This window comes from Acomys russatus, chromosome 29 (assembly GCF_903995435.1).
Source record: "Acomys russatus chromosome 29, mAcoRus1.1, whole genome shotgun sequence".
Taxonomy (NCBI): domain Eukaryota; kingdom Metazoa; phylum Chordata; class Mammalia; order Rodentia; family Muridae; genus Acomys; species Acomys russatus.
In genome coordinates, this window is record NC_067165.1 from 17770178 (window position 1) to 17793145 (window position 22968).

Below are 22968 nucleotides of genomic sequence, written 5' to 3' on the forward strand. Positions count from 1 at the left end.
TCCCACTCCGTGCTCCTTTGGGAGACTCGCTGTTAACTTCGTTAGGGTTGCAGTCTCTTCAATGACTTCAGTGCCTTCCGAAGGTTCCTCCCTGTGAGACGCTTCTGGGGTAGGGGTTTTCTTTCCTCTCCACTTCCTTTTGAACCGAACCCTCTTCTTAGGAGATATGGGAGCCTTCTCAGGAACAGCTATGGACTCTTTCGGCTCTTTAACACAGCCCAATGAATTTCCCATTTCTTTCCTCTCCCAATCTCAGAAAAAAACGCAGTTAAATCAGTCCTCGGAGCCCAGAGAAATTCCAATGTCGGCTTCATCGGACTCGATGCACATTCCAAAAAGACCAGAAACAAACAAACACAAAAAACCACCATGCACTCTGCCGGCAATCCCTCCAATCCTTTCTCCCTCCCTCCCCGCCTCTCAGTGTCTCTTCCAGCCGCTCGATTCAGACAGCCATCTTACAGGCTCAGAGCTGCAACAAGACAAATTTCAAAGCATCTCACTGCAGTTCAGAAATCACTTGACCTAAAAGCAGACAGAAACCGGATTGGCTGCCGCTTCCTCTCTCCAAATATGAGGTAATTGGAGCACTGCCCTCAGTAACACAAACAGAACGCAAAAAGGAGCTAGAAACCAGGGAGAGGGAGGAGGAGGGGAGATCGTAAGAGTAAATGGGAAAGGGAGGGGAAAAGAAGAGAGGTGCTGTGGAGGAAGGAGGAGGAGAACAATATCAGAGAGAAGGGGAAGCAAACCAGCTCAGCTGGGACCAACCAGCAAGGGGAAGGGAAGGGCTAGGCAGACAAGGCCAGAGATGCTGCAATTATGGCTCCCGTGCTATGAAACAAAATACGTTTTAATCACTGCTCCCAGATGTCCAATTGGAAATAGCAAGCAAGATATACACAGTCCTTCCATTAAGAAAAGGAACAGGGGCATGGACAACCTAGCCTCCTATGGCATATATGGCCACCTCCAAAGAAAGGGAGGAAAAACATCCATTAATTCTGATAGCCAGTAACACATGATTGTTAAAGCCGATGGACAGGTGATCACTTGCCAGTACAATATAAAAGTCGGGTGGCTACCAACTGTATTTGGCACAAATGTTCAACAGTAGTCATCAATGCTGCTTTTGCCACAGTTAGCTATCATATTTTGAGCACTTACTATGTACCAAGGACTATGTGAAGATATGCATATAAGTGTGTGTATTATCCTGTTTAATTTTCACAGCAACCATGTGTGGTTGAATTTTTAAGTAAAGAAACTCAGATTTAAGAAAATGGATTAATTTGTCTAAGTTTAAATAAATGGAGGGGGGGACAATGGGAAGGCACAGTCCATTCAGACTTCATTTTAACCAGGCAAAATGGTCATGTCTGTAATCTCAGAGCTTGGGGGGCTCAGGAGGAAGCAAGTCTGAGTGAATGAGACCCTGTCTCAAAAATACCTAAAGAGTAATAGAGAGTCGTTTCATTTCATCTCCATTTTAATTACTAGAAAGAGGAAACGATGCTCTCAGCTGCATAAAACAAGAAGATATTCCCACAGTTCTAAACTAACAAACAGACTGCAGCTGAGCAACAAAGAACGAACACTTGATGCCAACTGGGGGAGGGCCAGCTGTGGGACTGAGACTCAGGTGATTTTCACTCCAACTGAAACAGAATGAAGGCTGAACTCCGTTTAGTGAGACTCATAGGCCACACCCTGTGCTATCAGCAGGATTCCTCCACCCTACCGTTGTTTTCAGACCGGTCTGACAAATGAGAACATACTACAATCCAAAGGCTCCCTGGATGGAATGGAAGAAGAGAGGTAGGGATTGTTTCTTCCCTGTTGCAGCAGTTTGCCCTTTTTGTTCCTGCAGTGGCAGGAATCAAGTGGAGCGCCTTGTACATACTAGAGGCAAGTGCACCGCCACTGGGCCACGCCCCCCAGTGTGTGCGTGCACATGAATGTAGTCGGGGGATTGCTATGTTGTCCTGGGCTCAAGGAATTCTCTGCCATTCCAGCTCTATGTAAGCACTAGAAACTGACACCAGCACAACCCTCTCCACCTTTCCTAAAGAGCCAAGCTGAGCCTTCCTGGAAGGAAAGCTACAAGGCACGCTAAAGCCCCAGCTCCTGGGTAGCCCTCCTGAAGCAGCCCCATAATTTACAACTACATCAAGTGCTTTGCCCCTAAGCCTGTTGCTAAAGAGACAGCAAAGCTGCAGCGCCATCTTATGGACACAGCAAAGGAGAGCATGGGAAACTCTGAGCAAATCAGTTCACCAACAAAAATCATGACATCACAATCAAGTTGTTGATGCAGCCAGCAAACCTTCAGAAATCCAACGCCGAAAACAGAAGTGAGGTTTCCTAAGCTTCATGCAGCAAGGTACAAGTCTGACTTTCATCAGTGAAATATAAGCCAACAAACCCTGAAATACATCACCTGGGACAAGAGAGATAGCTGCTTAAGAATATAACTACTATGCTGTGGAGTTTCTTATAGAACTTAGCATATTTATTTCTGTGAGCCTATTCTTTTTTAAATGTCCACACATTAGTCTCATCATTTTCTTCTGCTACAGAGGAAAACTGCTCAAGAGAGGAACAGAAACTTCAGTAGGGTGGAACGGGGTTCAAACTCCCACCTACACTAAGTGGCTTAGCTAATTTACTAAGTGATTCAGGTTTCTCACCTGCAAGATGCAGACACTAACACCTGCATAATGGGGTTGAAGACAAGGCTAATGATATGATGTCTATAAAGCACTTGGCCCAGTGCCTGGTCTATAGTAAATCAATCTCTCTCCTCTCCCCACCCCCACTTCCCCGCCTCTCTGCTTTGCTTTTCAAGATAGGGTTTCTCTGTGTAGCCTTGGCTATCCCGGACTCACTCTGTAGACCAGGCTGGCCATGAACTCACAGTAATTCACCTGCCTCTGCCTCCCGAGTTCTGGGATTAAAGGCATGTGCCACCAAATCTCTTTTACTCCCATTTATGCCTGGAGCTAAAAGTCAGGAGCCATCCCATGGGGATCCCAGTACACTTTTTCCCCCCCTGACTGGATTTTACGGAAGGTAGATAAAGTCCCAGATCTTCTTCTTAGAAGGGGCTGCTTCCACTATTTTACCAAGTTAACTAACCACAGGGCTAACCTTTCCTGGTATAGCCTATGAACACAAGTCTGTGCCTTCTAGGAAGGGAACTTTTGGGATCTACTTAGTCTTTCCCTCTGGCCTTTTGTAGTTAACCATTTACTACCCACAGTTCTACTCAAGTGATAACCAGAGTTAAAGAGCGCAGTCACCCATTCACTCCATGAACATGAATGGCACCTTATCACACCCCAGGTACTATGCACCACAAAGCATATAAATTGAACAGATCAAAAGGTGGGAATCACCTGGCATGCTGCTGAGGTGGAGGCAAGAGGACAGCCTGGGCCACAGAGACCTGCTCTGGGAGGGAGGGGAGAGAAACCAGAAATCCTCAACATCTCAAAATGGGCTTGAGCCAAACTACAGAAAATAAATTCTGTCACTGCTATACAGACATGTGGTCACAATGAGGCCACATGTTTCAATTTCCTTGTTTTAACAATGCTTAATTAAAAAAAAAAAAAAAAGCCGGGGCTGGAGAGATGGCTCAAAGGTTAAGAGCATCAACTGCTCTTCCAAAGGTCCTCTTCCAAAGGTCCTGAGTTCAATTCCCAGCAACCACATGGTGGCTCACAACCATCTATAATGAGATCTGGTGTCCTCTTCTGGCTTGCAGGCAGGATAATGTACACATAATAAATAAAGAAATCTTTAAAAAAAAAAAAAAAAAGCCAGTCATTGTAGCCCATTTGTCTGGTCAACCTACTTTCACAACTTTTAGATGATCAAATTCATGTAGCAACCCATCATCCACTTAATGAGTATTCGTTGGGTGGTTATTTTATGACAAGCAAAGACAGTGAAGGCAACAAAGTCCTTGGCATTGCTAAACTTACTCCTAGTGAGGGCTCAAGTGCAAGCAATATGCCAGATAGTAATATTGCCTAACAAGTATTGTAAGTTATACAGTAGTTTTGAAAGCAATTTGTAGACAAGCTATAGGCAAGAAGAAAAAGGAAAGGAGGGCTGGTGAGATAGTGTAGTGGTAAAGAGAAACACGATGGAAGGGGAAGCAGATCCCCATGCTGCTCCTGCTCTGGTGGCAAAGCCTTCAGCAGCCGCTGGGCACCCACTAGTCCTACAACTTTGCCTTCATTCATCCATGGGACCCTTTAAATAAGTGAACAAAGGCTAGGAGTGTAAATCAGTTGCATATGCATGCCTGGTATTATAGGGCCCTGGATTCAGTCCTCCACGGCGAAAGGGGTGGGGGGAACTAAAATGTCTTAAGCTAAATCATCCAAAAACTGTCGTTCTCACCCTCACATCCTGTGACTGGGATCACCTGACAACACTGTAATATATTTTTCAATGAGGTGCCTTTCATAACTGACCAAATGCTGCCATGTTTGGCCCCCGAGTCAATAGAGTATGTTGAAAATTTGTCAACAACAACAACAACAACAACAATAATAACAACAACAATAATAAATAGATGTATGCGCTGGGTAAGACTATCCACCTATGTTCAATCCCGGGAACCCCTCCCACATAAAGGTGAAAGGAGAGAAGCAACTTCATAAAGCTGCCTCTAACTCCCACATACAATCTAGAATTCCAGGCCAAGTGTCTATCCCCAAACCCCTTTTCTTCAATGGCAAAGTCACATACACACACAGATGTTTACTGCAACAGTGAGCCCTTTAGCATATAATTAAGTAATATACTACAGCAATCTAAGTGTGGCACAGCTGTGAGGAGTACCACTCATATCACACTGTATAAATCAGTTCAAATGAACAAGCCAGGCCACCCTTCACCATTACCAACAAAACTCAGGGCTGGGTATTTGGCCTTACATACACAAAGCTGGAGTGGGCACACTGGAAATATAAAGCATACAAATACTAGCATATATTGTTATGATCCCAACTCTGCTGTAAATGCACAAAGCCGTATAAGGAATGATATGCGCCAACTTCAGAAAAGCATTTACCACAGAGCAGAAGGAGCAAGAAAACTGTATGACATGTTTTGTTTCTTTAAAGAAAGGAAAGATGCCTCAGAAGCGTAAAGAATAAAACTTCTGTCTCATTTAAAGTGACTCTGCTCATAAAGATCACATATGCTTCTGAGTTCTTGAATTTTCATAAGTAAAAACACAAGTTAAAATAAAAGAACTATAACCATTTAGCACATATTTTTAAAATATATGTCAAATGTATTTTAGAAACTGTAAGTCTCTCTATAAAGACATCGACACTACCAATCTCATCAGCACTGGTAAAGTCTTGACCTGGAGCTAGTCTTTATTTCAACAAATTTAATCTCCTTGAGATTAAAACCACCTTCATCGAGCCAGGTGGTGGTGCCACGCCTTTAATCCCAGCACTCGGGAAGCAGAGGCAGGCAGATCTCTAGGCCCAGCCTGATCTACAGACTGAGTTCCAGGACAGCCAGGGATACACAGAAAAACCCCGTCTCAAGATAGATAGATAGATAGATGAATGAATGAATGAATAAATGGATGAATGAATAATAAATAAATAAATAAAACCGCCGTCACCATCTACACACGCATAACCACCAGCGCTCTGCTCCAACAACACCAATCGCAGACTGGCTAGAAGGACCAGTTTGTTGATCTCCTAACATCTAACAACTCTAGCTATGGACATAGCTACATACAGTTATATAGAGTAACAACATATTACAATATGTATGTATGTATGTATGTATGTATATATATATATATATATATATATATATATACATATATATATATATATATATATATATATATATGTGCCCTAATCTTTTTTTTTTTTTTTTTTTTGAGACAAGGTTTCTCTGTGTAATAGTATTGGCTGTCTTTGTAGACCAGGCTAACCTCAAACTCACAGAGATCCGCCTACCTCTGCCTCCAGAGTGCTGGGGTTAAAGCTGTGTGCCACCATGGCCAGCTGTATGTCATAATCTTGATGAGAACACCAAATAAGAGTATATGCAAGAAAAATGAACTCACAAAGTTCAAGCCAGACAAAACCATAGTATGGAGAAGGGGATGTGAACATAAAATCCCATCTTTAACCAAGAAGCTATTTGCAATGAAACTTGATAAACAGGAAAAAAAAATCAGTTATCTGGGCATATACATCAACCACACTCTAGGCCAGGTTCATGCTCAGGAGTAGATGGCCAACACAAACTGGATTCCATGTTTGTTGTGTGTATGTGAGGTTTTGTTTTTGTCATTTTCATTTGTTGTTTGTGTTTTTTTTTTTCCACCGAGAGAGAAAGAACATGAAATTGCATGGGGAGGGAAATGGGGGGAAATCTGGGGAGGAGAAATAATACAATCAAGACATATTGTATTAAAAAACTAAATCTTTGGGGCTTGATAGATGGCTCAGCGGTTAAGAGCACTGACTACTCTTCCAGAGGTCATGAGTTCAATTCCCAGCAACCACATGGTGGCTCACAGCCATCTATAATGTGATCTAATGCATACTGTATACATAATAAATAAATCTTTTAAAAAAAAAAAAAGTTGGGTTTAAAAAAAAAAAAAAAACGAAATCTTTTTTTAAAAAGAGAGATGAAAGCATTACTACACAAAGACTATTCTAAAAATATTCATGTAGGAACAGCACAACAACTTGGTGGTTACAGATGAATCCTGGCAAGGAGGCGGCCTGAGTTCAGTGCCTGAAAGGTGTGATCTGACCTGCACAGGTACACATGTGTGGCATGACTATGAATGCATATACATGCACACAAAAGTAAAATGTAAAAAAATAATTTAAATCACATCATTATTTATCATATTCCCACATTCAAAGTGAGGGTGGGGGAACAGGTGGCCCCAAATGCCTATCTAATTCTGAAGGAAAAAAAAAAACTGTAGTATGCCCTATAACAAAATACTAAACAGTAAAAAGTTGACATATGCTGCAACACAGGTGATACTAAATGAAAGAAGGCCAGTGTTGTGGCACATACTTGTAATAACAGTGATGCTTTTATTTATGTATATTATATACAACATATAACATGTATGTGTGTGTAGAGGGGAATAATTAAATTACTTTTTTTTTTTTTTTTGAGACAGGGTCTCTTTGTGTTAGCCTTTGCTGTCCTGGACTCACTTTGTAGACCAGGCTGGCCTTGAACTCACAGCAATACACCTGCCTCTGCCTCCCGAGTGCTGGGATTAAAGGCATGTACCACCACGCCCAGTTAAATTACTCTTGTTAGATCAAGAATTTCAATGCACCAGACATAGTGGCACACCGCTTTTATCCTAGCACTCACAAGACAGAGGCAGGGAGTTCTCTGTGAGATTAAGGCCAGTCTGGTCTGCACAGACAGAATTCCAGCCAAAGCTACGAAGAGAGAACTTGTTTCAGCAGGGAGGGAGAGAAAAGAGGAGAGAGGAAGAAACGGGGGAGGATATGAGAACGTTCTAAAGCTGATGCCATTTTTGCTCGGGTTAGGTCCAGGCTAGCAGTTTATAGGTAACACAGGAATAAAGAATGTTGTTAGAAGACACCAAAGGGATGCTGTCAGCATCTTATTAACTTTATAAAAGTGTTGTATTCTTCAACAAACTGTACAAGGAAAAGGATTTGATACAATATATATGTATACCTATTTTGGATTCTGAGCCAAGCCATTTACTTTTTAAAAGTGTGATCACTGGGCACATCATAACATCGATCAGGCATGTAATAATTTTATGAAGTATTAAATTTTAAGGCATGAACTTAGTGTGGCTCACTTAAACAAAGGGACTTACTCTTTCAGAGATAGACACCAAAATATTTACAGATATAACTATACAAGGTCTAAGCCGAGGATTGAGCAATGAATTATGCAATAAATGTATTATGCAATGAAATTATAATTATTGAGTTAATAATTCTTAAACTAGACGTTGGATATGTTCGAATTCTTTGCTACATTTTCCTTACTTCCATAAATGTGTCAACTTTTCATAACAAAAAACGTGTTTGTGGAGCTGGAGAGACGGCTTAGATGTTGAGAGCACTGACTGCTCCTGTGGAAGAGCCAGGTTTGATTACCAGCATCCAACAGTTGCTTACAATCATCTGTAACTCTGGTCCCAAGTAACTCAACACCCTCTTCTGGCCAGACATGTATAGGCATTTATGCAGATAAAACACCCACAGACATAAAATAAATAAAAATTTAAAATTAAGTGTGTTTGTAGGGCTGGCTATGGCGCACACAGCCTCCCGTCTGCATACCAAGCACCTGCCACCCAGCTAGACCCTCAGCACTGAAACATCTGTAAACACGGGGAAAAGACAGCTTCCTGGTGTGGCTGTTCAGGAAAGCAAGCACTCCATTATGCTCGCCTCTTCTATTGCCACAGCTTTGACTGAGAAGCAATTTTTAGTCTATGGCCTCTAAGTTTCTCTACTTTAAAGGGGACTTAGTTGCAGCCAAGCTAAACAGAGACATAGTAGGTATTACCTCATACCTGTGAATATAGAATTAGGTGCTCACAGGGAGGCACTTTATGTCAAAAAGCAAAGTCCCACACACCCCTCAAAATCCTCTCTGTTCATAAGGGTCTCCAGGAGATAACTGCAGTCCTATGTAAAGGCACAACAAAATTTTTGTTCCTACTCTGAAGGTAACACTTTCTTAGCTTAGGTTCCCAGCTATTTCTATACTCAAACCTTGCCTGAAACACCCTGTAGTTCTACAAAAATACACACTCATCCCAAACCCTACTCATGCCGCCGAATGCCAGCACTGGCTCTCAACCGAAGTTCCAAGAAGCAAGCCTGTGATTTGAGAATTTTCTCAGGGCCTAAAGAATTCTGAGATGTCTGCTGCTCTGCCTTCAACCAGAAGGTGGAGCAATCTCTCCAACTAGGGTGTCATGCAGACCTCACCCCTGTGCCTTTTCACACCTACTGAAGCATGCTCCCCCTCAATCAATCGTCTACATGCAGCTGCCTGGGAAACAGCTTTGTTAGGCTGACTAAAACTGACGTTAAACGAACACTCTTTCTACTACAAGTAGGGTGCTCTTTCTAACAGCAGTCCAGATGTTAGAAGAATTTGTGCCAACTTAGAAAGAAAAGACACCAGGAAGGCCTTAAGAGCATGTAAACATTTCAGGATGCCACTGGCTCCAAAAGCTACTACAGGCTGTGCTCCAGCACATACACAAACAGCAGCTAAAGGGCTGTGATTAACTGGCAGTGCTTAAAGATCTAATGAGAAGAGTCTTATCAGAACGGTTAGACGCTTCATGCACCCTAATGGATCAGACCCAACATCACCCTGCCTCTCAAACCGAGGCCCGAAAGAGCCCACGTTCAACTTTACTAAGAGAGCAGACTTCTAAATCCAGAATTCCAGGCACAAAACCAAACCACAGAAGAGGAAAACTTCCTCTATTTTCATAATGCAAAAATTATGTCTCTGGGGGCTTAGGCTACAGCACCTTGCCTCCAGGCACACCTTAAATTCTCCTTTCCAATTCCTACCCATCGCTAATAACTCCAAATACAGACATCCATTCTGCAGAGAAGGTTTTGAGGCCATGTACGACAGAACAGAGAGCACCGCAGACTCTACCTGGAAGTGCAGGATGACGGTCCAGATGAGGCCTAGGGTTAGCTTGGGGTTGCCGTCGGTGATGTCATCATTGCGGATGTTCACCAGCCTCACCTGAAAGGGAGAGCAGAGCCGGTCTCAGGGCTCCGGACAGTTCTTTTCTGGATTGAATTTTATTATTTATTTTCACTATTAACATACAGTTAAATTAATTTTTGGCTAAAGAGTCTATGGGATCTAATACTTTCTTTTGTTTTGTTTTGTTGGTTTTTCGAGACAGGGTTTCTCTGTCTAACAGCTCTGGCTGGCCTTGAACTCAGAGATCCACCTGCCTGTGCCTCCCAAGTGCTGGGATTAAAGGCGTGCGCCACCACCAGCTTTTTGCTTTTGTTTTTCAGCTCTAATACTTTTATAGCACCATATAAAGCAACTCTAATTATTCCAAAACAGGCCCTGTGATGCCAACCTTCAAACAGCTAGGTCCTACCTCTTTCTGGGGTCCTGACAACCACTGGCTCCTTTTTTTCTAGAATGTAATATAAATGGCATGTAATCTTTGATCCTAGGCTGCTTTTCCCCCTCTGCAGAGCACAATGTTCTTGAGACTCCCATCCAGGCTGCCATATGAATGGCTTGTTCCTTTTAATTTCCACGGGGCACTCTATTGTACAGATGTCCTGCTTGCACGCTTGCCCACCCATCTACTCAAGGGTTTATGGATTATTTCCAGGTCTTGGCACTTCTGAGTAAAGCTCCAATACTCTAGCTCAGACTGTTGGGTGGACATATGTTTTCATTTCTCTAGAGTAAATTCCTAGAGGTATATAGATCTTTATAACAAACTGTCAAATTAGTTTCAGAGTAGTTGAACTATTTTCACTCTTACCAGCAAAGCAAGCTTATGAGAACATTGCATTGCAAGCTGCTTCATTAGTCAGAATCCTGACTTGCTCTTGTCTTTGGGGGTTAAAAGAGATGCCATCTCTCCCTCACCACTCCCTGCTTCTTTTCCTTTTCTCTATAATAGGCCTCTCTTCTTGATATAACACCATCTCAACTTTATTCCTAAAGCCTGTTCCTCAGTATAAAATCCCATTCCAAGAACACATGTGCACAAGCCCATAGACACCCCCTTCCCTTTGGTGACCAACTCTCCTATTTGCAGCAAACTGAGAGGTTTTGGTTTTCCGGTTCTTTGAGACAGCATCTCTCTGTGTAGCCCTGGCTGTCCTGGGATTAAAGGTGTGTTATTTACTTATTTGTTTGTTTGTATGCCTGATGTCCACAGAGGCCAGAAGAGGGCACTGCACCCTCTGGAACTGGAGTTAAACAGTTGTAAGGTGGCATGTGGGTGCTAGGAACAGAACACATGTCCTCTGTAAGAACAACAAGTACTCTCAGGCCCAAAACTAAGATGTAAGCTTTTAAAACTGAACGTGTGCTGAACAAGCCACTCATCTACTTCAACCTCGCTGGGCTCCTCTCTGGTTCTCTTGCAGTTCTTGTCACTTGTAACAAGCTGGGCGGGAAGGCCGGGCTCGTCTCTTCTATTGAACTATCTGTAGAGGATCCCTGACCTGAACGCAGAGATTACACTAGAGCGCAGCTGGGAAGTTCTTCCCTTTTCTGTATCTAGGTTCTAATCCCTGGGAGAGTGTCCTTCCAGTCTGGAGATTCAGTCCCCCTTGTCCCCAGTCACTGACCTAGAGCTGGGATAAGCACAGTCCCAGCAGAGTTCACTCTCCCCAGCCCCAGCCTTCCCCTGGGAGGCCACCTCCCTTGAGCAGATTACCTCCCAATAGTTTCCTCAATGACCTTAGCACCTGACCCTTACTTTCTTTTCCTACCTTACCATCTGCCATCCTTCTTAGAATCTTAGCACTCACATCGATGATTCAAATGTCACCTTATTTGTAGTTTGCTTGACTTCTCAATTCTGAAGATGTTCTAGTCACCCGCACAACTACAGCTTGGGCCTCCCCATTACAAGGAAGAGCGCTAGTGACTCTCTGCCCTTCTGAGTCTATTATGGTTATCATCTGCCCACATTTTCCTTCTATCATAGCAATCGATTCTATTCTCAGTCCCTATTTGCACTTCTAGCTAATCAATTCTTATTTTAGCTTGACTGCTAAGACCCCTTTGGGGTTTCTCTAACTCAACATACAGACATTACAATGTGGCTTCCTCATAAATATCCCAACAGCCTCTATTTCTCCTACCATTCATTATTAAATGATTTAAACAAATACATCTTTCTCAATTATAGACCACTTGATATGATGAGTACTGAAGCTAAAAAATGTTAAGGACATGTTCCCTGTCCTTAGAAAACCTGCAGTGTGCTGGGGCAAATAGGGAAATTAACAATATAGTAATAAATGTTACGCTCACACATTATTGTGGAAGCACTAAGGACATTTTCCCAAGTTAATTCGACTGAAAAAAAATACACATACCATATAATGTCATGTTGACTCTTACCATTGCTAGGCAATCCTAGCTACACCAAATGTTTTTCTGTACAGCTCACATGGGGAGGTGGGCCCTCTGACCCACTCATCCACCTTCTTCCCTACCACAAGCCAGCAACATCTTCTCCCCTCCTTCTGTCCTTCTCCCTGTATTTTAGAGCAAGAGGCAGGTCTTTTCCCTTTCAAAAATAGCCTCATCAGTCAGGCTTGGTGGTACATGCTCTTATTCTCAGCATTCAGGAGGCAGAGACCGGTAGATCTTCATGAGTGCAAGGAAGGGCTGGACTACATAGAGAGTTACAGGTCAGCTACAGCTACATAGTGAGACTCTACCTCTAAATTAATTTAATTAACCATACATATTGTGCTTGGATTCTTATCCCTTGTTCCCTGGACTTGGTCCCACTGACTAGGAAACCCTGATAGGTCAGGGGGTGTAGAGACCAGCACTGACAGGAGAGCACTTACCCACATGTCAGGAGACTGGTGTTCAAGTCCTAGCTCTGGTCTAACTTTTGTGATCTGGGCCAGGTCACTTCAGATAACAAGATCTTTTTCTCTTTCATTCAAATCACTAAAGAAATTGGATTCTTGGATCTCTATCTTATCTTCTAAAATGAACATTTCAGGACTCTTCTACCTTTCTGATTTATTAGGTTTTGTTTGGTTTGGTTTTGTCTTGTTTTGAGTTAGGGTCTTGCTATGGAGCTCAGCTTCGGCTCAAACTCATGACCTCCTGTCTCAGCCTCCCAGCTGCTGCACTGCAGACAAGTACCACACACAGCTGGGACTCTTAGTCCTCCTGATACTTTTTAGTCTTTTCCCTTTTACCGGCTCCTCCTCCTTTGTCTGATAACCTCTTGCTGTCTTCCTTATGCAGGAGGAGAGCGTCTTTTCCCCTCTGATATCTAGGTCTACTATACTCCAAATACTTTACTACTCTATTAAAGACCTTTCTCTTGGCCAGACTTGGCCATGCATTTCGATAATCCCACTACTTGGTGGGCGGAGACAGAAACATCCAAAGTTTGAGCCCAGACTGAACTATAATGCTAGACTTTGCTCAAAATAATCAACGAGCTGGGTGTAGCGGCATGCATCTTTAGTCTCCACACTTTAGCGGCAAAGGCAAGCAGATCTCTGCAAATGTGAGGCCAACTAGAGCTTCTTTCAAAACAGAAGAAGGAGTAATGAGTGAATTCATACATGAATAGCCATTCCCTTGTCACTACTAGGAATTTCCTTGCCTAGTGAGCATATGACCTTGGGCTCAATCCCCAGAGCCACATAAGTCATTGCCACATGAGTTAGACCTTTTTCTCAGGTGTGACCTGTCTGAAGAACTATCCTGAACTTTCGTAGTCCCATTTTATGACAATGCAGCATTCCATTGTACTGTGTGATTTTCTCCATCTTCTCTACAGGTTTTTCATCTTCATTTTTGCCCACGCGCCACCCCCTAACCAGGGTCTATCAGGCATCATAGTCTTACCTGCCGCTGCTTTAGGAAGTCCAGGGCAATCTGCACATTCTGCAGCCTGTGGAAGCGCATCCTGCCCTTCTCCCGGGGCTGCAAGGAAGAAAGGGGATGCTAATTTTAAATATGGTAATTTACCTCTACACAGCCTTTCTCTTCTTTCTCTTCAAGGACTAAAAGACCACTCAAGAATTCCTCAGGGCTAAAGCCAGGCGTGGGAGTGTAGTAAATGAAGCACCTTTAAGAGCAGGGCCTGCACATATAGACCAGGCTGTCAGCAGCTCACAATGCCTTGCACACCACTCTACATCACACGAGCTTAGCTGGGCTCCAATGCTACATCAGTGTTGCCTTCTATACAGGCTCTTCTATGTGTGGCAAAGCTTGATTTGAGTAGAGGTTAACAAGAACATAGAGTGTAGGCCTAGGACTCCTAAAAGCACAATTATCCTGCAGAGGAAAGGCAGAAAGTCCTAAGTGCATAACTCAGTAACAGGTGAACCAACCTTATCATAAACCTGCCTGACAAGGAAGGTAATTTTTAAGTACAGAGAACGGAGTTACTGATACTTAAGTGAAAGAATTCCAAAATGGGTGACAAAATCTAGGAAGTAACCCATCTCTCAATGAGGTGAGTATCACTGTAGGAAAGCCACTCATCCCCAAATGAAATTCTCACAGCAATAAAATTATAATGGTAAAAAATAAAATAAAATTATAATGGTGATGATTATTTAAGAATCAAAGAAAACTGTTTCTGCCACTTAATCCTTGGGGTCATACAACAAAGCAAAGAAAAGCCACTTCCATCTAGTGACTGTCACCCTGCCCAAGGCTCAATCAGGCCTCCTAGGCCATGACTAAGGTATGTCTGCCCAGCAAGTGCTATAAGAACAAGTATGTGCTCTCAGATCTCCTCACACTCAGGCGCTGCTTTATTTTTCTAAAGCTAGAATTGAAACATCACACTCATCAGATTACATGCAATTCATTTGTAAATATTAAATTAGGACTGCTAATTAAAGACTAAACAAATATAAGGTAGTTCTGTGGTGGGATCTGCAATAAGGAAACATGGTTTTGTTTTTTGTTTTTGTTGTTGTTCTTATTTTTCGAGCCAGGGTTTCTCTGTGTAGCCTTGGCTGTCCTGGACTCGCTTTGTAGACCAGGCTGATCTTGAACACTGAGATCCGCCTGCCTTTACCTCCCAGAGTGCTGGGATTACAGATGTGGGCCAGTGCACCTGGCAGAAAATGTTTTAACAGCTCAAAGTAGCCCAATACACGGAAGGGAATGAGATGTCCATCCTCGTATCCTCCAGCGTCTCTAAACAACATTCTCCAAATGGGACAATCCGCAGAGACACCAAGGCCTCTCTGTGCAACAGGATAACTTCTTCTGTGAAGCTTTAGGGAATTTTATTTTTCAGCAAGAACTTTCTCAATCGTTTCAGAGCAACGGAGAATACAGCTTAGAGAATGACAGTCTAAACAAAACTGTGAGGCAAAGGGGAAGGGAGCTGGGAAGATGACTTTAAGAGGGCAGGGACTGAGGGTACTGTCCTGTTTCTGGAGAAAGATTACAGGTTATAATTTAGGACTTATCAGCAGGAAATGTTCCTCCTACAAACACTAATCTCTATTCCTAATGCACTATCTACCAAAAGTAATCAGCCCGAGAGCATGCAAGTTAAATCTCTGCTCCTCACAGTAACTAGCGAGATTACTGACCAAGGCCAGAGTACCTCATGCAGTAAGTTTGCAAACAACACTCTACTTTGAAAACAACCCACACGTGCTTGGTGAGAACCCAGAGGCTAGAAGTGGAGAGAGAATGCCAGTTAGTTTATATTGTGGAATTGTGAGCAATTAATTTTCATGCTGTCAGCTAAACTTTCCACAGTTCTGTAGTCAGATTCAGACAACACAACAAAGCCATCAGAAAGCCATAGGTCTCCAGGTCACAAAGGGACTTGACACATCCAGGGACTATGATTGTTTTTGTTCCAACCATTCTCAGATAAGCAAAACAATTCCCACTTCTTAGACACAATTAGTTGTAACCAGTTTCTTTGGGACTCATATTCCCTGGTAGAAAGAGAAGGCAATTGTTAACCAAGCTACTTGGAGACCTTGAGAACTTTGGCCTCTCTGATGGCCCTACAGTGCCAGCTAGGATGCTGGCAACCCCCAAAAGACCTACGACATCATCATCATCTTCCTCCTCCTGATCCTCGCTGTTTGTATGGCGCCAGGAGGGCATGCTCACGAGACGAAGGGTCTTCAGCCCTGCAGGCTCCTTTGGCCACCAACCAAAGAAAACACAATAAACAGAAAAGAGAACACACGCGCGCGCACACACACAGACACACACGAAAGAGAAATGAATAAATGGTTCTTATCTAAAAGTAAAAACACCTCCCACCTCCAAAAGAGAGAGAGAGGAAAAAAATCCAATCAAGAGCAGAGCAGATCGCCCTGAGTACTTCTTATTCCGAGGACATCTTCAGTTCTCCTTGTCCATCTACCCTACATTTGTGAATCTGCTATGGGAGGAAAACGACAGGAACAACTCTGAAAGGCATTAGATGTTGTGGTGAAAAGGATGACGTGAGTATCTCCACAAACACCCGCAGGTCTTCACAGGTTGGGAACAGACGTTAAACTGGAATGCCTTTACCCTGCTTTGTAAGCAGTATCATCAGAAAGGATGGTGCTCCAATATAAAAACCGCTGTAAATTCGTCAGATACACCAGTCAACTGCATGAGAGATTTTTGAATGAGTACTGAAGAAGACAGACCAGCACAGAACAATGGAATTCTGATATCTTACTATATTAATAAATGAAGGCCCAAAGAGAACCAGGAATTACACTGCTAGCTATGCTAACAAAGGCTTATGGCAATTCTAACCACTAAAATGCATACAAATAAATGTACTACCAAATTTTTTGCTTTTTGTTTTCAAAGTAAACCCAAACAAAGGGCTCAGGGAAGCCAAGCCCCAGTCCTAGAAGGAGTTGAACATCATATAAGCAGTGAAATCTAGTGTGCCAAATTCCATTCTTTTAACACAACAAACAGTGACTAAGAATCCACTAGAGGCGTTGAGTGGGCTGAGATTTACACTGCTTGCACTGTGTGCTCCCCACAGATGCTTCCAATAGTCAAGCGTGGATGTTTCCAAATGAAAACTGCATTGCTTCTGGCACTAAAGAGAAAGACACTGAACCACAAGGGACACTCGCTTCCATTAGGCTTAGATAACTGAAACAATGACCAAAGGAATGCTATTTTAATTCCTCAAACAAAGCAAGTGTAAGAGCTATCCTCTGACTAGCCCAGGGGCTCGCTCAGCCAGAGTACCCTTTTAGATAGGGAAGGGTTTCCCACAAGTACTGTTAAACAGGCTCTGGGACAAGGCATCTGGGACAATTATCTAAGGAGCCCATCGGTACAGCTTTATAAGACTATGCTCAGGCACCAACTCCAGCAGCATTCCACATCTGTGAGAGTCAACAATCAGGGAAGAGAAACTCCAAACACCTGGGTTTTTAAAGTGACCTTCAAATGCTTAGCTGAATACAGAAAATTAGAAGAAAAAGACAACTTAATAGAGAAATGGGGAGTCTATACAAACTAGAAAAACACTATAGGAAGAAAAATGCAATTTATTTAAAAAAAAAAAAAACTTTCAACATGAATATAATGTTCCTGAAATATTCGTATCAAGAGAATGATGAGGAATGGCAAAGAAGTCATCGGGCAGTACAAAATATAATTATTTCTTATTGGGAAGGATGTTGAGACAGAGTTTCTCTGTATATGTAGCCGTGGCTGTCCTGGACTCACTCTGTAGATCAGGCTGGCCTCAAACTCACAGAGATCCGCCTACCTCTGCCTCTGAGTGGTGGGATTAGAGGCCTCTGAGCCCAGCTTAACTATTTTATCAAAACATGAGACCTAAAAGTAGAGACATAATTTAATTGTACAGTGCGTTCTAGACGATGTCGCCTGTAAATGATAGGCTTGAGTTAGAAATAAGGTGCATCAATAACCTCCTCCACTTTTCCCTCCCACCCAATGAAGCAAGCAGTAGGGCTGCTGCTGCCACAGACCATCTTTAGGGACTGCCCAGTAGCCCTGTTCACAGGACACTCATTACAAGAAAGGCGCTCACCAGTTTGATGCCTGAGAGGACCTCCAGCAGGGAGATGAGGTTGTGTCCGTCCCGAAGGTCTTCATACAGATCATTGACGTGCTTGCGAACCTGCGAGGAAGAGCATGACAAGCCAGTCACGGCCTAATCTGGGACCATTTGATCATCCACCAGAGTGCCTAGTTCCAGATTAATTTTTGAATTAAAGAATGTGAATCAAGAAACAATAACAAAACTCGGGAACTTCCCAGTCCCAGTTAAAGCCGTATGAATAATAGCATTTATCACAGCATGTGTTTCTCACAGCTTTCTGAAATGAAGCTAGGTCAATCACATACTGAACTACACTGGGTAATATTCTACAAAGTCTGAACAAGGAGATGGGGACTCAATTATCCTGAAAACATTTCAAGAATGACTATGGACTAAATGTGATTGGTGGCTGGCTAAGATGGGCAAAGTCCACACAGTGTCAGAAAACCCTTCCAGGGTGCTAAGAAAAATCCAAGGGCAGCTGAGCAGCAGAGGAATGCAGATCTCTATGAGTTCCAGGCCAGCCTGGTCTACAAAGTAAATCCAGGACAGTTAAGGCTACACGGAGAAACTCTGTGTAAAAAAAAAAAAAAAAAAAAAAAAAAAAGAAAGAAACCAAGGGGTGAGGTACCCAACATTTCACTGAATATACTCCAATTTGACCCTCTTCTTCCACATTATTTCTAATAATGAACTTGAGATTTATCTTTAATTTCTAAATTTAATTGAAATAAATTCAATTTTATAATTAAAACTATGATAAAAACAGATCTCACTTTAGAAAAATGTAGTTGACATCAAACATGATGCAAACTGCTTTCTATTTTATCTCATCTATCGCCCACATCTGTGAGCATTGTCATTGTCATGCCTGTCTTATACATGAGGACTCAGGACTGCCAACGCTCAGAGTGGAAGCTTTGGCTTCAGTCTGATCTTTCTGGGTTAGTCTTCCCTGCTAATCATTAGGTGAATGCTTAGCCACCATCTTGTTGTTGTGTTTTTTTTTTTAATATTTATTTTAATTTTATGTACATTGGTGGTCTGACTGCATGCACATCTGTATGAGGTGTCGGATCCCCTGGAACAGACAATTGTGAAATGCCACATGGGTACTGGGAATTGAAATCAGGTCCTCTGGAATAGCAGCTAGTGCTCTTAACCACAGAGCTATCTCTTCAGCCCCACATCTTGTTTTCTTTACTTAATCCCAACAATTGTCTTGTAAAGTTAATTGTTCCTATTGCACAGAAGGAATGGGGAGCTGAGGCCCTGAGGAACCCAGGTCTCACTCACAGCTGAGGCTGAAAATTAGCACAATCTCACTAAGTGACACTAAGAGAAGACTAGTAAAAACAGGAAGAAAACAATTTCTGCATAAACAATTTTTTGGCAGCAAAAGACAGGCTCTTTTTAGAAGTCATGAGTTTAAACTAGGCATGTGGTGGATGCCTGTAACCTTAGCACTGAGATGATGAGACTGTTCCGAGCTGCCCTGTGCTAGAGTTCTCATTGACTCAAAACAAAAAGCAAGCTGGGAGTTAGTTAGAGCGATGGCTCAGTCTATAAAGCGTCTGCCCTGTGAGTATGAAGGAGTGAGTTTGGCCCCCAGCAATCATGTAAAATGCTGGCTACAGCAGCAAGCACTCGCGCTCACAGTTCAAGTTAGACATTCTTGCTGGCCAACTATCCTAAATTAATTGGAAAAGCCCAGATCCGAGTGGCAAACGCTGTCTTAAAATACAAGGTGTGTGGCAGCCTGAAGAGGAACACCACCAGAGGTTGTTGTCTGGTCTACACACACACACACACACACACACACACACACACAACCTAGATTGGGAATGTAGTTCAGTTCAGGGATTTCTGGCTGTTAGGCAAGGACTCCAGAAGCACATAAACAAGGCGAATAACATACACCTATCATCCTAGCGTTTAGGAGGTACACACACAAGAGGTGGTCCACGTCTTTAATCCCAGCACTCACAAGGCAGAGGCAGGCGGATCCCAGTTTGTTTGAGACCAGGCTGGTCTACAGAGCAAGTCTGAGGACAGCTAAGGCTATTTAGACAGGCCCTGTCTCAAGACACAAACAAAAGCTTAAAGTCATTCTCAACTAGTGAGCTTGAGGCCAGTCTGAGCTGTGTGAGGCCTTTTAATCCCAGCACTTGGGAGGTAGAGGCAGGCAGATCGCTGTGAGTTCTAGGCCAGCCTGGTCTACAAAGTGAGTCCAGGACAGCCAAGACTACACAGAGAAACCCTGTCTCAACACCCCTCCCCCTCTCCAAAAAAAAAATTGGGGTGGGGCAGGATAAGGTGACAGATTGTACTGGATCTAGGCATACACAATTTAAAATTTATTTACAATATAACATTTTCTCCATCACTGTCTGTAGTCTAGACAATGAACAAACCAGACACCTGGTTCAGACTTAGTAGTACTGCTGACTTCCACGGTAAAAAAAAAAAAAAAAAGTTTTCATCACATCTAATTTCAAGCTGTCATACTGAGACGAGATGAATAGTAGCACATCATTATACAATATTTCCAGCATAGAAATACAGCAGACATAATTAACATGAAGAATAAAATTATTATGAAGCTAAAAACTTAAGTATGTATGAATTATATATAATTTTTAATTGTAAATTTGTAATCAGCTTACAAAATTGCTGAAAATTTAACATTTGGCTCTCATGAGTCTACAGAGCCAAAGCAAACCAGCAGCTTCAAGATATCAGCATTCTTCCCTCAGATGACTCAAGGCTTCAAGATTCGGTTGTAGAAAAAACATAGTTCACTACTAGATCATGAAGGCTAGAAGGAAAAGCAACATTAGAGGAGTTTCACTTTAGAAGTTATATGCCTTGAGGCATCAGCTAACTATGGGAAATACTGGGATTTTAAAGATAGGGGCAAAAAAAAAAAAGAACAGAGTACTAGGGATGGGACCTCAGGGAGAAGACAAAATTAGAAGGCAGGACATGGAAAAGCAATCAAAAACATAAAGACCAGGAGGTGGGGGGTGGGGTGGGGGCAGGGGGTGGGAGAGAGAAATGAGCAAAGAAAAAGCAGAAGCAGTAAGAGAAGCAGGAAAAACAATAAAGCCCAACAGAGGCCTACAAAGATCCAGGCGGAGGATCACTAAACTATTTTAGGATTTTAAAGCCCATGTCATCAGGCTTGCACAGCAAGTGCTTTTACCCACTAAACCATCTTTCTGGCCCTTAAAAAAATTGTTTATTCCCTTAGCTAGGTGTGGTGGTGCACACCTTTAATCCTAGCACTCAGGAGACAGAGGCTGGCGGATCACTGTGAGTTTGAGGCCAACCTGGTCTACAAAGTAAGTCCAAGACAGCCAAGGCTACACAGGGAAACCCTGTCTTAAGAAAAAAAAAAAAAATTGTAGCTGGGCGTGGTGGGCACAAGCCTATAATCCCAGCACTTGGGAGGCAGAGGCAGGTGGATCGCTGTGAGATCGAGGCCAGCCTGGTCTACAAAGCGGGTTCAGGACAGCCAAGGCTACACAGAGAAACCCTGTCTTGAAAAAAAATTTTTTGTTTATTCCATATAAATTAGTACAAGTTGTTAGTTTGTGTGTACATGCATACAAATGAGGGGAGTGTTCAGTCCTGGGTTCAGCTCTCAGCACAATGAAAAAGCAGGATTGGGAAACCTAAACAAGTAAAAATACAGGAAAAGTGAGGGTGAGCCTAGTAACTTCAGATGGATTTCTGAATTAGTAGGTCTCTAACGTGCAAGAAGGTGAGTCCATGTTGGTTACTTAGCTGAACTTCTCTTTAAGGCAGTCTAACACACTAAAAAATAGATGACAGTTAACTTTCACCCAGAAAAGACGTGCTCCACAGAAAGTCCTGGAATCCCTACAGAAGCAGCAGACTGAGAAGTAGGGCAATCTCTCTGTGTCTGGAGCCCAGCACAGATGTCCACAGCTTGTAGTCTCAGCTACTCAGGCTGGGATAGAGATGTGGGGTTTTGTTGTTGTTGTTGTTGTTGTTGTCGTCTGTTTTTCTTTCTTTCTTTTTCTGAGGCAGGGTTTCTCTGTGTAGCCTTGGCTCTAGACTTGCTTTGTAGACCAGGCTGGCCTTGAACTCACAGAGATCTGCCTGCCTCTGCCTCCCTGAGTGCTAGGATTACAGGTGTATGCCACAATGCCGAGCTCAGAATTTTTTTTTTTTTTAAATCCTTTAAAAAAAAAAAAAATTGAGGCTGGAGTGATGGCTCAGTGGTTAAAAACACTGGTTGTTCTCCCAAAGTTCAAATCCCAGCACTCACATGGCAGTTCACAATTTGTAATTCCAATTCCAGGGGATCTGACACTCACACACAGACATACATAGAGGCAGAACACCAATATAAATAAAATAATAATGAAAAAATTAAAAATTCTCCAATACTGGACTCTGAATGGTAATAATAGTAGCCAATTTCGATTGATAGAGGTTTGGTGACTATGATGATACAACAATGATGACGGTGAAGGTAGAATCCACAAAATGCTGCTCAACCACTGAATAGACAAGCTTGAAGGGTAGAAGTGGAGAATCTATAACATAGCCCAAGTTTACTACAGGCCAAAACTTGCAACGAGCGAAGTAAGACCCATGTAACATGCTATCAGCCATGAATAACCAGCCCATGCAGAGATGGCCACATCAACCAAGTCACACTCAGGAAGCAAAAGCAGTGTTCCTTTCCTCAGTCTAACGAGGGCCTACCTCCTCTGATCCTCTCCACAGATGGAAAGAGGGAGAATGTGAAAATCCATGTGCCATTTGGAGAGCTGTCTTCTCAAGTAGTCTGAGCAGGGGCTGCATTCCAAGCAGCGCTAGGAATCCTTAGTGCTACTCTATATTCAATGGGGTCCTCAATTATACAGGGAAGTCAGATGTGGCATCTCACACTAGTAACCTCAGCACTTGAAGGACTGAAATAGGAAGCAGGTAAGTGTGAGGCCACCCTGGGCTGGAGTGAGACTCTGTCTCAAAAACCAAAACCACACAGAGGAAAAATGAGGGGAGAAGGGGAGAGGAAGAGAAGGAAGGGGAAGGGAAAGGGGCAGAAAAGAGAGAAGAGAAGGAAAGAATGAGCTGTAAATGATAGTTAACATTTG

The 22968-nt window shown here is 42.8% G+C and overlaps 1 protein-coding gene across 1 annotated transcript in view; it reads right to left on the minus strand.

Annotated features, from left to right (window-relative positions):
- Positions 1 to 22968, minus strand: part of Macf1 (microtubule actin crosslinking factor 1) — a 230192-nt gene that overhangs the window by 180093 nt on the left and 27131 nt on the right. The window contains exons 3-6 of the mRNA XM_051171391.1: positions 17822 to 17911; positions 15844 to 15939; positions 13657 to 13734; positions 9712 to 9804 (exon numbers count right to left, since the gene is read on the minus strand). Of these exons, the coding sequence (XP_051027348.1) occupies positions 9712 to 9804; positions 13657 to 13734; positions 15844 to 15939; positions 17822 to 17911 (357 nt within the window). The remainder of the gene's footprint in view (positions 1 to 9711; positions 9805 to 13656; positions 13735 to 15843; positions 15940 to 17821; positions 17912 to 22968) is intronic.